General features: G+C 41.4%; 2 protein-coding genes across 3 annotated transcripts; one reads left to right on the top strand and one right to left on the bottom strand.

Annotated features, from left to right (window-relative positions):
- Positions 1-1610: 1610 nt before the first annotated feature.
- zgc:111976 (uncharacterized protein LOC553663 homolog) lies at positions 1611-6560 on the bottom strand. Its single transcript, XM_041961923.1, has 16 exons — positions 6477-6560; positions 5244-5319; positions 5099-5153; positions 4836-4962; positions 4736-4764; positions 4494-4565; positions 4328-4402; positions 3901-3977; positions 3768-3830; positions 3638-3666; positions 3382-3559; positions 3137-3258; positions 2818-3016; positions 2609-2704; positions 2267-2369; positions 1611-2060 (listed from the first exon to the last, which is right to left on the bottom strand). Exons 1-16 carry the CDS (start codon positions 6558-6560, stop codon positions 1703-1705), a joined length of 1743 nt encoding a protein of 580 aa, XP_041817857.1. The 3' UTR covers positions 1611-1702.
- Positions 6561-7097: 537 nt separating this feature from the next.
- ralaa (v-ral simian leukemia viral oncogene homolog Aa (ras related)) lies at positions 7098-14302 on the top strand. 2 transcript variants are annotated; one of them, XM_041961789.1, is made up of 5 exons: positions 7098-7245; positions 9114-9367; positions 9502-9710; positions 10464-10638; positions 10756-14302. In XM_041961789.1, exons 2-5 carry the CDS (start codon positions 9254-9256, stop codon positions 10876-10878), a joined length of 621 nt encoding a protein of 206 aa, XP_041817723.1. In that variant the 5' UTR covers positions 7098-7245; positions 9114-9253; the 3' UTR covers positions 10879-14302. The 2 variants fall into 2 exon arrangements, with proteins under 2 accessions (XP_041817723.1, XP_041817724.1); XM_041961790.1 differs by having other exon boundaries at positions 7110-7223.
- The last annotated feature ends 107 nt before the right edge of the window (positions 14303-14409 follow it).

The following is a 14409-nucleotide window of genomic DNA, read 5'->3' as shown; positions in this document are numbered from 1 at the left end:
CTTCAATGAAACAATCAAAAGGCAGCGCTGCAATGGAACCATGTTCACTCACTATACTTCAGATTTATGGCAATTTATAGTTGTTGTTTTTTTTTTTACATCCTGGAAACCAATATTACACCTTTTACAACAGCAGTTACCAGTTACTTATAAATCAAATCATAAATTATTATCATCATTATTATTATTATGGATTAGGCCACCCAGCAAAGTAGTTATAATTAGTTCCTGCCTGCTGCAACATTAAGAGATAAGACATAACTTTATTGATTCCACACTGGGGAAATTAACAAATCAGTTAAATGATTTAATTAGTGATGCATGCACGTCAATGCATCACAAATTATACTCCAGCAGTGGTGGAGGAAGTATCCTTGACTTCAGTATTCCTGCATTTAAAGTAAAAGTATGTACGTATAATCAGGAAAATGTACTTAAAAGTACTAAAAGTACTAAATGACGACAGCTGTACCCTGTGACTGTTAAACTGTCATAAATCATGTTACTATGACTCGTGCATTAATGTAAAAGCAGGATTTTACTGTTGCAGTTGGTTGAGTTGAAGCTCATGTTGAACTATTTATTAATGATTATTCTCATTCTGGATGAATCTGCTGATTATTTTCTCCTATTTTCTGTATATGTTTAAGTTCTGCGTCATCACAGGTGTGACTTCCAGAGATTCACGATGAACCAATCAGACACCGAGGACACATAATCTCTTAAATATTCAGAGGATATGGACCTCCTGAAAGAAGAGAATGGTTTAACTGCACATGTCGGAATGTTTCTATGAATAGCAGCCATACAGGTCATCGGATACGTACAAGTAAAGGCGGTGGACAAAACCAGTTGTCTGCTGCTGACAGTTGACTTAATATTCCAGATACTTGTTGAAAATCCTTCCTAAATGTACAAAGACTGTAGAGCTGCTGCAGATAACATATTTTGGTCTATACTGACTTATATCCTTTAATGAGATACGTGGGTTAATATAGCTCCTGCTTTCATCTCACATCTACTGTTCAAAACAGGTCAAAGGCAACTTTTCTTTCAAAATGCAGCTAATTTTGCATAATGGAGCTTTATGTAGGCATGTTCTTCTCTGAAAGTACAAACATAATGCTTGTGCTGTACTGGGAGTTTCCATTCCCCAGAGGTATTTAACTCCTCCACTTTCACACCATGTGCTATTTCCTTATTGTACAATTATTGCGTTTTAAAGAGGAATTCTTGAAATCTCACACAAGCAAGCCCTACCCTCGATATTATTTATGCATCCAGCCGAGCCGTTTAGTTTAATGTGCAGCGTGCGTTGATCTCTACTTTACTCTTACAAGCCATCAAGAATGCATCATGTACTTTAACAATGTTCGATTGGCTCACATGGTACCAATCAACTGGGCTCTTGGCTGTCTGAGAGAGGTCAAATGCCAAACCTCAAACCTTTACAGCCGGCAATCTCTGCCACACTGGAATGCATAGTAAGAAACACTTCGGCTTTCTGCAGAGGATGGAGGAGGTGGATGTGATCATGCGCTAACTCAAAATAAACTCAGACACACAAGCGACACATGACATGTTTCAGTGTACTCCTGATGTTCTGCGTAAATAAAACAGTTGCTTTATCAGAATATTTATTATCTTCTAAAAATGGCTCATTTTAAAAGGTTTAAACTTCAGGTCATCACATGTAGCGCTTTCAGATCAGCTCTGACAGACGGCCGCTCTTGGTCATCCAGTGTGGAAACACACCCGCAGGAGCGACTGGGTAAAGGTTGACAGCAGGACTTGCATTTATTTCAGGAAGGAGCTCAGATTTGGCTACAGACATGGCATAGCAGGCTGAAGGAGGAACGCTGAAGCCGTCCTCTGGCACAGATGCACTCTGGGAGTACGTGGTCAAGGCGCTGCTGGTGTCGGTCACGGTGGCGCTCGAGGGAGCCGAGTGGTCATTTTCAGCCTCTGTGGTGGCTGGGCGGCGGGGAGAAAGTGGGGCAGAGGTGATCTCCTCTAGCTTGCTGTGTAACATCCTCAAGGTCACAGGAATGGACATGCACCTAAGACACAGTGTTAGAAATGACATTTACATCTTCAAAAACTACTCATCTAATGGGAAAGTCGATCCATTTTATGCGACTACATATCAAAACAATCTTAATCACGATTCAAGATGTTGATCCCGCAAAAGGAGGGAGGCCCAGAGCCGCCATGATCCTCTTAGCTGTAAAGAAAGAAGTGGTATATATATGTCATGAGGGCATACCTCATCAGGACAGTTGAAATGTATTCACCCAAAGAAGGATCCTCTACGCCTGCTCCGAACAAAGTGCAGCTAATCTGACGAGAATCATACACGTTCACCAGCACTGTGGCAAAAAAAAATAAAAATAAAAATAAAAAAAAAGAGCACCAATTAGTCATAAGTTTCTATGTCATTATCTTAAAATTATACACCCCACGGGCTAAAAAAAATCTAAACCAAATTGGATAAATAAAGGCCATTGTTGTTGATTCTGAAAAGCTGACATTTCTCACATGTCGAGGCTCTCGGGCTCTGTCTAAACAGTGACAGTTCAACCTCAGCAAACATATTGTAAACGCTCACAAACGGCGAGGGAGTCACTGTCAGGTCGGTGGAAGGTCACAGAAAAGCTGGTCTCAGACTCCGGCAGGACTTCGAAGTGGAGCTCGCAAATCGAACCTGACGGCAGAATCCATCATTAAAGCGTCAGATACCGGATTAATGACATGTGTTCATTTTTCCTGCCAACAACTCCAATTTGAACATATACTGCGACGTGAAAATTCTCCTACTCGTGCTGGCACGCTGCGAAGCCAAACAGCTCCCCAGCAGGGCGTTAATGGCGCACTGATGACGCAGCAGCTCCAGCAGGGCCGGGACATGGGCAGGGTGGGTGAAGGGAATCCTGTCCACTACAGTGCTTCTCTGGGCAGGCACCTCCCACGCAGCTCCAGGGAGAATATAACTGTGCATCGCACCACCAGGAAGAGGCTGCACAGAAAAGGTGCTCAATCAATTTATGTCATCCAGAACATCTAAGGCTTGCATTATAATTTATCTTGAAATTATCTTCAGAATTGAGCTTAAAACAAGTGTGTTGAACGTGCATACCAGTGTGAAAACAGCATCCTGCTCATCCATCGACTCCTCGCCGCAGCTTGTACTTTGTGAGCAGCTCATCAGAAGCTTGGGTAAGGGTGCCCACTGCAGGTCAACATCTGGTATGATCACATCTATGTAATATCACAGAGGGAGAGGGAGAGAGCGTGGGACAGAGTGATGCTTGTGGTGCAATTAGTTCTAATAGCATTTTTGAACATGTTTTATACAATATTTGTCGCGTGAAGCTGCCCGACCTGTAATCTGCCTCAGCTTGTCCACAACAGACGCCGTCACTGGGATCGCTGGCTGCAGTCTGAGGAGAAAGCAGGCCGGCAGCGTCTCATGCGGCGCCTCGCTCAGCGGCAGGAACACAGGGTAGCTGCCACAGGACGTAGCGTCACTATACTGATACACCGTAAAATAGATGGCATCCTGTTGAGCGAGAGATTAAACAGCAACACGTTACCCCTGTGGAAGCTTGTGAGTCACGTCGCTGACACCGACGGTCACCTGGGCTGCCTGGACGACTGCGGCTGTCCCTTTGTCAAAAACAACAGCTTTTCAGGAAATGGTTAAGGCCATTTATGGGAATGTGCCTCAAGGCCTTAACAGGTCTATTTGTGAAGCTTCGACATCTTACGTAAATCTGAGGTGTTCACTCCATTAGTCGGGCTGATATAGAACTGGATAGTCAGAGGACAATCTGAAACGATAAATCAAATATCAACTGAAGAAAAGATGCATGCAGAACTTGAGTTTTGGCCTCTTGGTACCTTCTTTTCCAGCAATCAGACACCCAATCCTGCCATTGTTAATCAAGTCCACTTGAGGGTCAGAGTCCTTTGGCTCCCTGAAAGCAGAATAACTGCTGATTCTGTTTGTTGTGGACATGCAACAAATAATTATTCATTATCGATTAATCTGCTGAATACTTTTGCATCTGTGAAAAATGTCCATCATAACATCCCGGAGCTCAAAGTGGTGTCCTAAAATTGCCATTTTATCCAAATCTTAATTTCTTTTACTATAAAACAAGCAGCAAGTCCTCATGTTTGAGAAGCTATTAGCCATTTTTCCTTGAAAAATGACTGAAATTAGCAGATGCTAATTAATTTTGACAAAATCAACTAGGCTCCTCATCGTCACCGCTCTTAATGGTAGAACAAAACTTTTGGACATTCTTGTTTTCGTGCCACTTACCTCTGTAAACATGATATTTGCTGCAAGTCCTTCCAGAGGCATTGCAGAGACGTAAATAACTTTAATTTCACTTCACTGAAACAAACAAACAAAAGGCAAAAATAACAAAATGACTGCAAGAGCCTCAAAATCTTAAAAGGTTAAAAAAATATGGAAGAGTTCAGACTTGTCTCCAGGGATGTTGTAGTGGGCGGAGAGGCCTGCCAACTTCATGGAGAACTCAGCAAAATGTTTTGACCTGTGCCACCAAAAAAGCCCCAAAACAAAACAGCACAAATCAGCATCCAAACCTGCTTTTTAAATGATTAACTCAAAATATATAATGTCATTTGCAGCTCTTTAGTTTGGGGGATAACTGTGCTGCTGGTTGCAAGCAGAATGTCAACGTAGAAATTTACCATCGCTTACCTCAGCAGCTGGAGAAGGGACTCGCTGGGCTGCAAGACAATTTCATTACATTATCACTCAGAGTAAAAGGGGAGTAACATGAACAGCGCAGTCCACTTACAACGGGGGATCCTCCATGTGGGGCCACCTTTACGTCCTCCACCCTGCCACATGGCAGCAACACCACCTCCAGGTAGAACAAATCTGCCGTCAGGTAGCATGTGGCCTCGGTGATGTGAAAGCCCAGTCTAGGCAGGATAGAATAAAGCTCATAAACGCTCTATAATGCTGAATTCAGGAAATTAGTGCAATAAAGGAGACGTCTGGAAGCGCAGTGAAGTCAAATATCACAAGTCAACAATGTCACAGACAGAAAGACTGTACCCTTGTTGTTTAGCAATCAGTTCCAAACGAGACTTCATGGTCTTCATAGAGGTCACTGAAACATGCAGATAGTGATTTACTCGCAGGCAAAGTGAAATACATTCACTAAACTATGTAGAGAATTATTAGTATATTGTTTGTTTACCATTGAACACTTCCTGGAGCCTTTCCAGGGATCTGACCAGCGGCTCACAGGGTTTGGAGTCATCTCTGGATTTGTCCTATTGGGGGACAAAGGGGAGAAAAAACAAAACAATGGAGCAGTTGTGTGGCAATGCCATCCTTGTGTAAACGGCCCTCGGCCCTCCCAGCCCATCCCATAAAACACAAGCTGCATGACACCATAGCAAAGGGAAGTGTTGACATTTCTCTGCCTCGCACTACGACGCTGCAAGCATGTTTTAAAAACCGGGGAGGCAGTGATGCTGCTGCACCTGAGTGTGTGAAAACAATCTTTCTGGGGGAGTCTAGACCTGCAAAAGTCCTCTTCAGCATCACTGCTGGCAGGAAATTGTATGACTAGCCCCAGCTGCCTCATCCCTTCTGGACCACACATCTCTTCAGACCACCATGTAATCAAGTTTACCGGACTCCTGAGACTGACCACTGCCAAGCTCCACTTTGTATTAATCCAGAAGTATTATCTACCCTGCTGCTCCACCCATGACAAATCTAGAGAAAGCGAACACACCCTCTCACAGCCTCTGCATACAGTATAAGTAAGTATAGCAGCATAGAGCACTTTGCAACCTTTTTGTTGAGTGAAGACGTGCAAATCTATAAAAGCTTTGCACCTTTGCAGCACTAAACCTGTCACCAAATGGTACTCATCTACAAGTGGAGCAGCTTACAAAGAACTGAGCATAAAAGATCGATGAGGCTAAATACTGCAAAAGCAAATGACTGAAGCCAACAGACAGGGCTCGTCCTGCCAAACAGAAGAGTGTTTAGCATACTAGAAACGAAGCCACAACCATAAAGCAACCTAAAATACAACCAAGCAACTTGAAGTGAAGTGAAACCAAGCTACCATCAATGCACAGACTGCTGATCCGACAACAAAGACTTGTGTGTTCCAGGATGATCTCATTCTCAGTGCATCACCACACCAGTTCCTGATTTGCAGCACATCATCATATTAGAGAAGCCTTCAAGTGAGCTGCCATGTTTATATATTTGTGTTTCAGCAATCATCACTTTTCTCTGCATATAACTAATAAGGTGCAGACTTTCAAATAACTCCGCCAAGGGAATTGAGTGCAATCGCCATGATTTGCATTGCGGTGTTTAAAAAAGGGAGCTAAAACTAACATGTGGATGAAAACAGCGTGCATGTGAGAAGATGACCAGAGGTAGCATTTACTGGTATTTCTCTTACCATGCATCTTCGAACAAGCTGAAATGTTTCATTCCATGTCTTCTCTGCAAATTTCAAATGCAGGTCAGAGATTATGGACTTCATCACTGAAGCACAAAATAGGGGGGGGAAATGACAGTCACAATATTAAAAACTTAAACATATTTGTAATACCATTTTCTTCAATTTTACACAACTTTAACGCAGGTAAAATCTTTGCTGGAAACAAGCATTTTTTTTATTACAAATAAACATTTACTTCAACAGTGTGCTTGGATTAAATGACAAATGTGTGCAGTCAGTGTTTATTTTTAAACTATTTTATGAAATAATGATTAAAACATTTAAACCAACATTACCTGGCTCTTGAAAGTCCTCCTGAACAAAGGTGCCAACGTTTAAAATGGATTAGCCAATTAATCAATTACCTGGCATGTTCAAGCCTAATCTGTATTTTATATTCAATCAAAAAGCAAATAACCAGCATAACTCAGAAATTATATCATTATTTACAACTGTAGGTATTGTTATTTGTGAGAAATCAATGTTACAGCCACAGGAAAAGTAAAACTGAGTGTTTGGTTCTCCCAGGCGGGCGGGCGTTGTCAGACGGAGCCAAGCCCACAGGACGTGCAGTCAGTCTGCTGCTAACAGCTACCAGCCAAGTCTCTGGAGTTAGCAAGGGGGCTAGCCATGAGCTAACAAGTAGCTAGCTGAGTCTTTCCATTTTGCCACCATAATTCAGCATTCGTCAAGCGTCTTGCCAAGGTGAATACTCTTTAAATTACCGGTAGGTGATGTTATTCACACAAATGCCGCTGCTTTGACTCTTTCTGCCGGTCGTGTTTGCCCTCTTTTTACGTTGCATCTGTGATTAGCTGCTTGTTATCGCTTGCGAGCCGTTCGCCTATGTGGTCACCCTAGCTAGCTAGCGAGGAAGCTGCTGAGTTTGAAGGGATCGACCGAACATCTGTTGCTAGGTATCCGATATTTATGCGTTATCTTCATTTTGAACTTCCTCAAGCGTTAATTAACGGCCAGGTGACGTTAACCTGCTTGGTAGGTGAGTTAGCTTGTTAGCCACATCGCTCACTGTAGTCAACCTGCTAGCTAGTTTACCTGCACTTGACATGTCACCAGCTAACTTGCTATTAAGTTAATGTGATTATTACAGTATTGCGCATCGTTATGTGCGATTTCAGCCGTCTGTTGTTGTAATTGAAGGGTGAAATTGTCACTTGCTCATCAAAGAGTACAGACCATCTATTATATTCTCGACGTGACAGTGTTATTTACGTTTTGGAGAAGCCAAATTCATGATCTGCAGATACGTTTGTTAAGCCAGTGTGATGACACATCTAATTACAGTCACACCTAATTTTGAGGTCATCATGTGAACCTTAATACTTATTATTGTGTCTCTATTTCCGTGTCTTGTTACATTTTAAACGTTTCTTTAAGACTTTAACATCACTAACGTTACTTAAAGTGTTCATATGGATAGATATTAACATAATCTTTCCTCAAAACAATTTGTTGAGAGATGTGTTTCTTTACTATGGGGTTTAAATTGTTAAAGGTAAAGCAACATTTCCTTCAATGCTAAATCGTAATATTGACTTTCAGTGCATGGACCCCTTTTGTTAATTTGTATAATGACCTGCTGGCAGCATTCCCATCTTTATCCCTCATCCCCAGAGGTCTGTGTGGGCCTGCAATAGGAAAGAGCATAAGCGCACACTTCAGGACATCATGGTATTCCCATAGTCTTCTTGGACAGTTTAGTATGGGAAACTGACCACTAAATCGCTTCGACATGTGTCAAATTTTATCCACTCCTGTCAAAGTTTGGAAAATACTGCCAGATGTTACCCAGAAGCTTTTAAAAAGTTATATTTCTTTGCTAAATGGTTTCCACAGGTTCCTCTTGGCTTAGTGGAATTTGCCTACTGTTTGTCATGGTGTACTTTGCTTACCCAGATGTCATTGAGCTTGCCACAAGTGGTATTTTCCCACAGGTTGCGAATGCGTTTGCCGTCCAGCATGTGAAAGTTGGCTGCATCGTAGCATTACATTGACAAGCTCTTGATTTGGCATTTAGCTCGTCTGTAAAGTTGTCCATTAAAATCTGTCTTTCTGGCAGACCTCTTTTTCTGATGTCTGAAAGGAAGAATTTAGAAATAAAGAAGTACAAAAATGTTTTTCTTTAGATGATGATCATTTCTGTATATTGTATGGGGAAACGCTGTCGTGACTCTGATTTTTCCAGTAATTAAATCTATTTCTCTGGCTTTTTTTTGTCATTGCAAAGAAAAAAAGGTTTTACTATGTCTTTCTAATGGCTTTCTTAAGGGAAATGTAATCTTCCTGTGCTTGCATAGCTGCAGGGAGGAGTGATAATGAAAATACTGATTAGAAAGCAGTTTCTAATGCACCAATATAGAGCTAGTGGCCATTACCACATTTCATATTGCTGTAGTCTTAACAAGGTTCAAAGAATAATCCTATGTGCTGTATTTGTAGTAATGGCAGTTTCTTCTGCTTCATTTTATTGCTACGGTACACTATGGCTGCACAGTCTAACTTCAGAAATGGAATCTAGAGCCTTGGAAATGATGATGAAACATCTTAGGATCTCTCCTCTCTTTTTCTCCCCAGGAATTATCATCTGGCACTTTGTTGCAGCTGGAAACCTCGGACTGACTTTTGCGGTTTTCATTTCACAATCCTTCCCTCCACCTCCGGCTGCACGTTGAACTTCCTCCCTTTTACACTCGGATCTCTTACTACACAGAGCCATGGCAGCTGCTAAGCCAAAAGGGCAGAACTCTCTAGCCCTTCACAAAGTGATTATGGTGGGCAGTGGAGGAGTGGGGAAATCAGCCCTAACTCTCCAGTTCATGTATGATGAGGTGAGCAACTTACAACACAGCAGTCAAGTACATTTCACAAGTTGTTGAGGTAGGAAAGTTTCTCTTTGTTGGCATAATGGACAACCAAGCTGACCTGGGTTGTTAAGAGAAACTTTATTTTTGTTTCCCCGTAGTTTGTTGAAGACTATGAGCCCACCAAAGCAGACAGTTACAGGAAGAAAGTGGTGCTGGATGGAGAGGAGGTCCAGATCGACATCCTTGACACAGCTGGACAAGAGGACTACGCAGCCATACGGGATAACTACTTCCGCAGTGGCGAGGGTTTCCTCTGTGTGTTTTCCATCACAGAACTGGAATCATTTGCAGCAACAGTAGACTTCAGGTCCAGTAGCATTCATTGAGACTGTTTCCTATCATTAGAAATTAATGATAGTAACTGTTAGGCTGGAGATATACTTGCTTTTTAACCAAGCATTCAGCTTGAGCAGAGTTGTTCATATACTTGTCTCTGTACTTTGCGCGTCACTGGAGGTTTCCACATGAGGGCGCCAGCTCAGGCGTCTGATGACTGGTGGTAAAAACGTGACATTGGCACTATCCCCACTCCGTTTTTCCAAATTTTCCGGCATGCAAGGACGTAGCAGTGTCAGGCCTGCTTCCGTTTGTTTTTGCAGGTTTCCATATCGACTTCTAAAATGGTATTGATCTGTCTGACCTGTCACTGTGCATCGGCAGTGACCCGTCGTACAGATGCGTGTAATTGCGGACTTGGTCTGTCAGCTTGTCATCAAAATGTTCTGCCATTGTTGTCACTGCTGACGTTCCTACTCACCTCTTACCCTCACCCCTGACCCTCGTTACCTTTTGAGGACATGCGCAACCAACGCAACAGACAGATGCAGAGTACATGAGGTACCCATCATGTGAATGCATGTTTAAGAGCAATACCTCAGGCTTTAGGTATTTTTCCCCTGTTAAAGCACAAAAAATGCATGATGTTTTGACATTTTGGAACATCATTAAAGGCAACTGTATTTTTTGCAGTTGTACTTCACTACACCTCGACGCTACTTTAGCAAGCAGTAGTCTGGTTCTTTGTATGAATCACGGCTGAATGACATTTCCTGTTTTACAGAGAGCAGATTCTGCGAGTGAAGGAGGATGAAAACGTGCCCTTCCTCTTGGTCGGTAACAAGTCAGACTTGGACGACCGACGGCAGGTCAGTGCGGACGAGGCGAAGGCACGCGCCGAGCAGTGGGGCGTATGCTATGTGGAGACTTCTGCCAAAACCCGTGCCAACGTTGACAAGGTACGTTTGACTCGCTAAACATCGGCATCCCTGGCTGAATACGTTCACGTTCTTGATATTGCGCAAACATATAATCATGACACCCCACCAACGTTTTTTTTTGGTGTGTTTCAACAGGTGTTCTTTGACCTGATGAGAGAGATCCGGGCAAGGAAAATGGAGGACAGCAAAGAGAAGAACGGGAAGAAGAAAAGTAAAAGTTTGGCCAAGAGAATTAGAGAGAGATGCTGTATTTTATAGTGGTAAGAGAGAGCAGGATAGCTGCTTATGTACATATACATTTCTCAGACTTTTGCATTTATTTTGTGCCCATACCTGACCATGACTTTCTGTTCCTGGCTAACGGGACATCTGACCGTGTGTCAGGTAGTAGTAAGGTGGCACTCCATACACCATTTATAGCTCTAACTTTTTATGTGCTGACACTCCAAATAATTTATGTACTCTCTCTCTCTCTCTCACTCTGACCACATTACAGAGTGTAATAAATGGATGGTGTTTTAATTTAGGCCTAAGCTTGACAAAGAGGCTGAGCCCTGAAATGTTACAAAACCTTTCATTGTAAAGTTTGATGTGTGTAATATATTCAGACAACTGTGCAGTTCAGCGGAAAAGATGAAAGTGAAGGTGTCAGAGCCAAGGTTTAAATGGGGAAGATGTAACTGGAGTTTGGGTAGGAAACGTAAGTTAACAGACTCAGCAGTGTAGTGTCAACCCAGAATTCATCAAGTGCCACCGAGGAAATGTACATTGCACTGGTGAATCTATGAAACATTTTAATTGAAAGATTGTCGCGTTTACTAAGTCGGAGCCGAAATTTGATGCCATTCCCATTTGTCGTTTTACACCTCGATTTTACTACGTGGTATAGTTATGAACACTTATTTTTATCTGTGAAATCAAACTCTTCTTTTCTCCTCTATCATATCAACCAGTGTAAGACGAGCGCACTAGTGTTTTTATTTTTTCCCCCTTTCGCGTCACTTTGTTGAGTCTTCTCAAATGCACAAACGACATTGATCATTGCCCTTAAATCTGTGAGGGATTTTACAACACTTGAACTTTTTTCAAATCTAACATTTCAGAAATTTTACCTCGCTCGGCTAATGGCATTCATTGCCTTTTTTTGTTTTGTTTTGTTTTTCTTGCAACAAAGGAATCCCTGGTGCTCTGATAAAAGGTGATTCCATAACACTACATCCTTTACACCCTTTCTGAACACATCTTAAAGTTGATAAAATAAATAGCTTCCAGTCATGTAAAGATTTCTTTTGCCAATTTTACTTTTCCTGGCTCAGGCTTTTAATCACCAACCTTGTTTTCCCCTCCTTTTTTTCTACTTAATTTATTTCTCAATAGGGATTTACGAGGGAATAAATTAATGGATAGGTGAGTTATAAGGCATGAAATATAAGAAAATGAATGCAGGCATGATAGAAATACGGTGATACCTGTCCAAAAAGGTTGCTGTCAGTCACCAAAGAAAAATGCTAGCTAGTACAAACAAGTGCCCGCTTCTTAATGGAAATGACAACTTGCTATAGTGAGCATGAAAAGTAAGCACTGCGGTGTTTGTGTAAAACTGACGATGGCAGAAGTTGAAGGGGAGCTTAAACAATGTCATTCTGACTGGCCTAGGGTAGAAATGCAAGGTTATGAGAGATTTAATAATTCATGTACAGTGCATCACTGTTGCCTCTCTGTCCATTGTGAATGTGAATAATCCCTGAACCCAACCTGTTTGCCTGTAATCTTAGGCTGCCGATGATGTGCAGAGTTTAGAGGTCATTGACATTCTGCTTTGTTTACCTTGTGTCAGGCTACCCGGTGTTATAAAGCTGTAGTAAAACCTTAATGAATTCCCTCATCTGTTCATTTGATCTAGATTTAGTAATACTTTCACTGGCAAGTTGGGTTGAAGCAGTGTAAAAAAAAAAATTGGCAAAATGAGAATGCTATACATGATGATAGACCAAAACACACTGTGAAATCTGACCCTCCATTCTCTTAGTTTCCCTTTGCGACTGAGCCACTCAATTTTCTAACCACAAAACTTATAACTTAATAAATTAACTTATTTTATTATTTTCAGCCGTTTTTAAAGTCTGACGACTGTCCAGAGGTTGTTGCCACATTTCATGCTGATCCAGTTTAAGTCCTTCAACGCGAGAGTAAATGTGTGTGAGCAGCAGCTGCTCACCATTTACACTGAAGCAGGTCCTCAACCAATAGGACGCCCAACACTGGAGTCTATGCAAAAATGATCGTTGTAATTGCAAAGAGGATGAGAATATGAAACTATTCAAAACATTGTCAGTGTCTGTAAACTACTTTTAACAAGACTGAGTGCAGTAGAAGCATTTAAGCTGTTTAGAGATCTGACCACAGCTCAGAAAACCCGACATCATTCAAAGATTGTGAATCGTTTTGTAGTTCAAAAATACTTAAAGGGCCAGTATGTAGGATTTAGGGGATCTATGGGCAGAAATGGAACATATTATGCACAGGTATGTTCTCATTACTGTATAATCACCTGAAAATAAGAATTGTTGTTTTCATTAACTTAGAATGAACTCTTTGTATGTTTCTACGGTAGCCCAGAACAGACAAACCAAACACTGGTTTGAGAGAGCGCCTTTTGTGTTTTTAGCATCCAGTGTATTGCAATCTGCAACCTCACCGCTAAATGCCACAAAGTCCGACAGACTGGTCCTTTAACGTTGTCTCATTGATTCCCTGGTTTAATACACAAACACGAAAGAATCCCTGGCTTTGATTACGACCTTTGTTTGTCACATAGTTCAGTGTCCATTGTACAAAAAGACAGTAATGCAAAAGAATGTCTGTGATATTTCTTCTTAACTGAAAAGCACACAGTGGAGAGAGTGAAGAGTTTAAAGATGGGAGGGTGAGACGGAATATATGAGGTGAATTTGAACCCAAAATGTTAGCACGCCACGGCAAGAGAATGTTTGGAAAGTAGTTTGGGTTAATATGTTCTAAGGGCTAACCTCCAGTACACCATACCATAATTGAGACACCCCTGAAAGTTGATGCGACAGGCACGGAAACTGACATAAAGTGTAAGAATCACAGTCTGTTGAGGCATACCTTCCTTAGCTTATAGCCATTACATTTACTGCTGTGTCTCCATCGTTGAGGATTGCAGAAGCTACTATAAAGTGACCACCATAGTGCTTGCTTACTCTAACATTGGCTTAACACGGTATAATTCTTGTTTCAGTGCTTTTCAGGAGCATATTCATAATTATTCTACTTTTCCTCTTTGTCTTCACGTATAATTTAAAGGACTTGATGGCCCAGATATTTTCAGCAGGATTTAAAGGGTGATAATAAAACAGATATTTGTGTGAAAGCTATGAGCAAACTGTCCTACTGGGTATTCAAATAACCTGTTTTGCCTTTTATATAAATACCCTTGGAATAAAAAAAAGGTATCAATGTCTTTGATTGGATGGTTGTATGTATGCCATCAATTAAATGTTTCCTTCATGTTTACTTATTTTGAACATAACCACTAATGTAGCCTATCTGTTTGTGAATGCAAGAGGTGAAGCTTACATTTCAATTCATTTTTTGTGAGTTATTTGGAAATGGCAAATAAAGTGGATATTACTAATAATATTTTCCAAATGTATCCAGATGTTCTTTATGTGAGGGTTGATGTCTTGGCTTGGATTGTTGTACCGAGCAGGCAGACTGATCAGCAAAAGAAAGGATCCGCTGCGACTTCACACATTTTGCTGCTCA

This window comes from Chelmon rostratus, chromosome 20 (assembly GCF_017976325.1).
Source record: "Chelmon rostratus isolate fCheRos1 chromosome 20, fCheRos1.pri, whole genome shotgun sequence".
Lineage (NCBI taxonomy): Eukaryota > Metazoa > Chordata > Actinopteri > Chaetodontiformes > Chaetodontidae > Chelmon > Chelmon rostratus.
The sequence above is the reverse complement of the archived record's forward strand: the minus strand, read 5'-3'. Positions and strand labels throughout refer to the sequence as shown.

Excerpts from the sequence above, each read along its gene's own strand:
- ralaa (XM_041961789.1), top strand. The coding sequence starts at position 9,254 with ATGGCAGCTGCTAAGCCAAAAGGGCAGAACTCTCTAGCCCTTCACAAA. Across the intron at positions 9,368-9,501 it reads TCCAGTTCATGTATGATGAG|TTTGTTGAAGACTATGAGCC; the intron begins GTGAGCAACTTA and ends GTTTCCCCGTAG. Across the intron at positions 10,639-10,755 it reads CCCGTGCCAACGTTGACAAG|GTGTTCTTTGACCTGATGAG; the intron begins GTACGTTTGACT and ends GTGTTTCAACAG.
- zgc:111976 (XM_041961923.1), bottom strand. The coding sequence starts at position 6,560 with ATGAAGTCCATAATCTCTGACCTGCATTTGAAATTTGCAGAGAAGACA. Across the intron at positions 5,320-6,476 it reads AGCTTGTTCGAAGATGCATG|GACAAATCCAGAGATGACTC; the intron begins GTAAGAGAAATA and ends GTCCCCCAATAG. Across the intron at positions 5,154-5,243 it reads GCTCCAGGAAGTGTTCAATG|TGACCTCTATGAAGACCATG; the intron begins GTAAACAAACAA and ends TGCATGTTTCAG.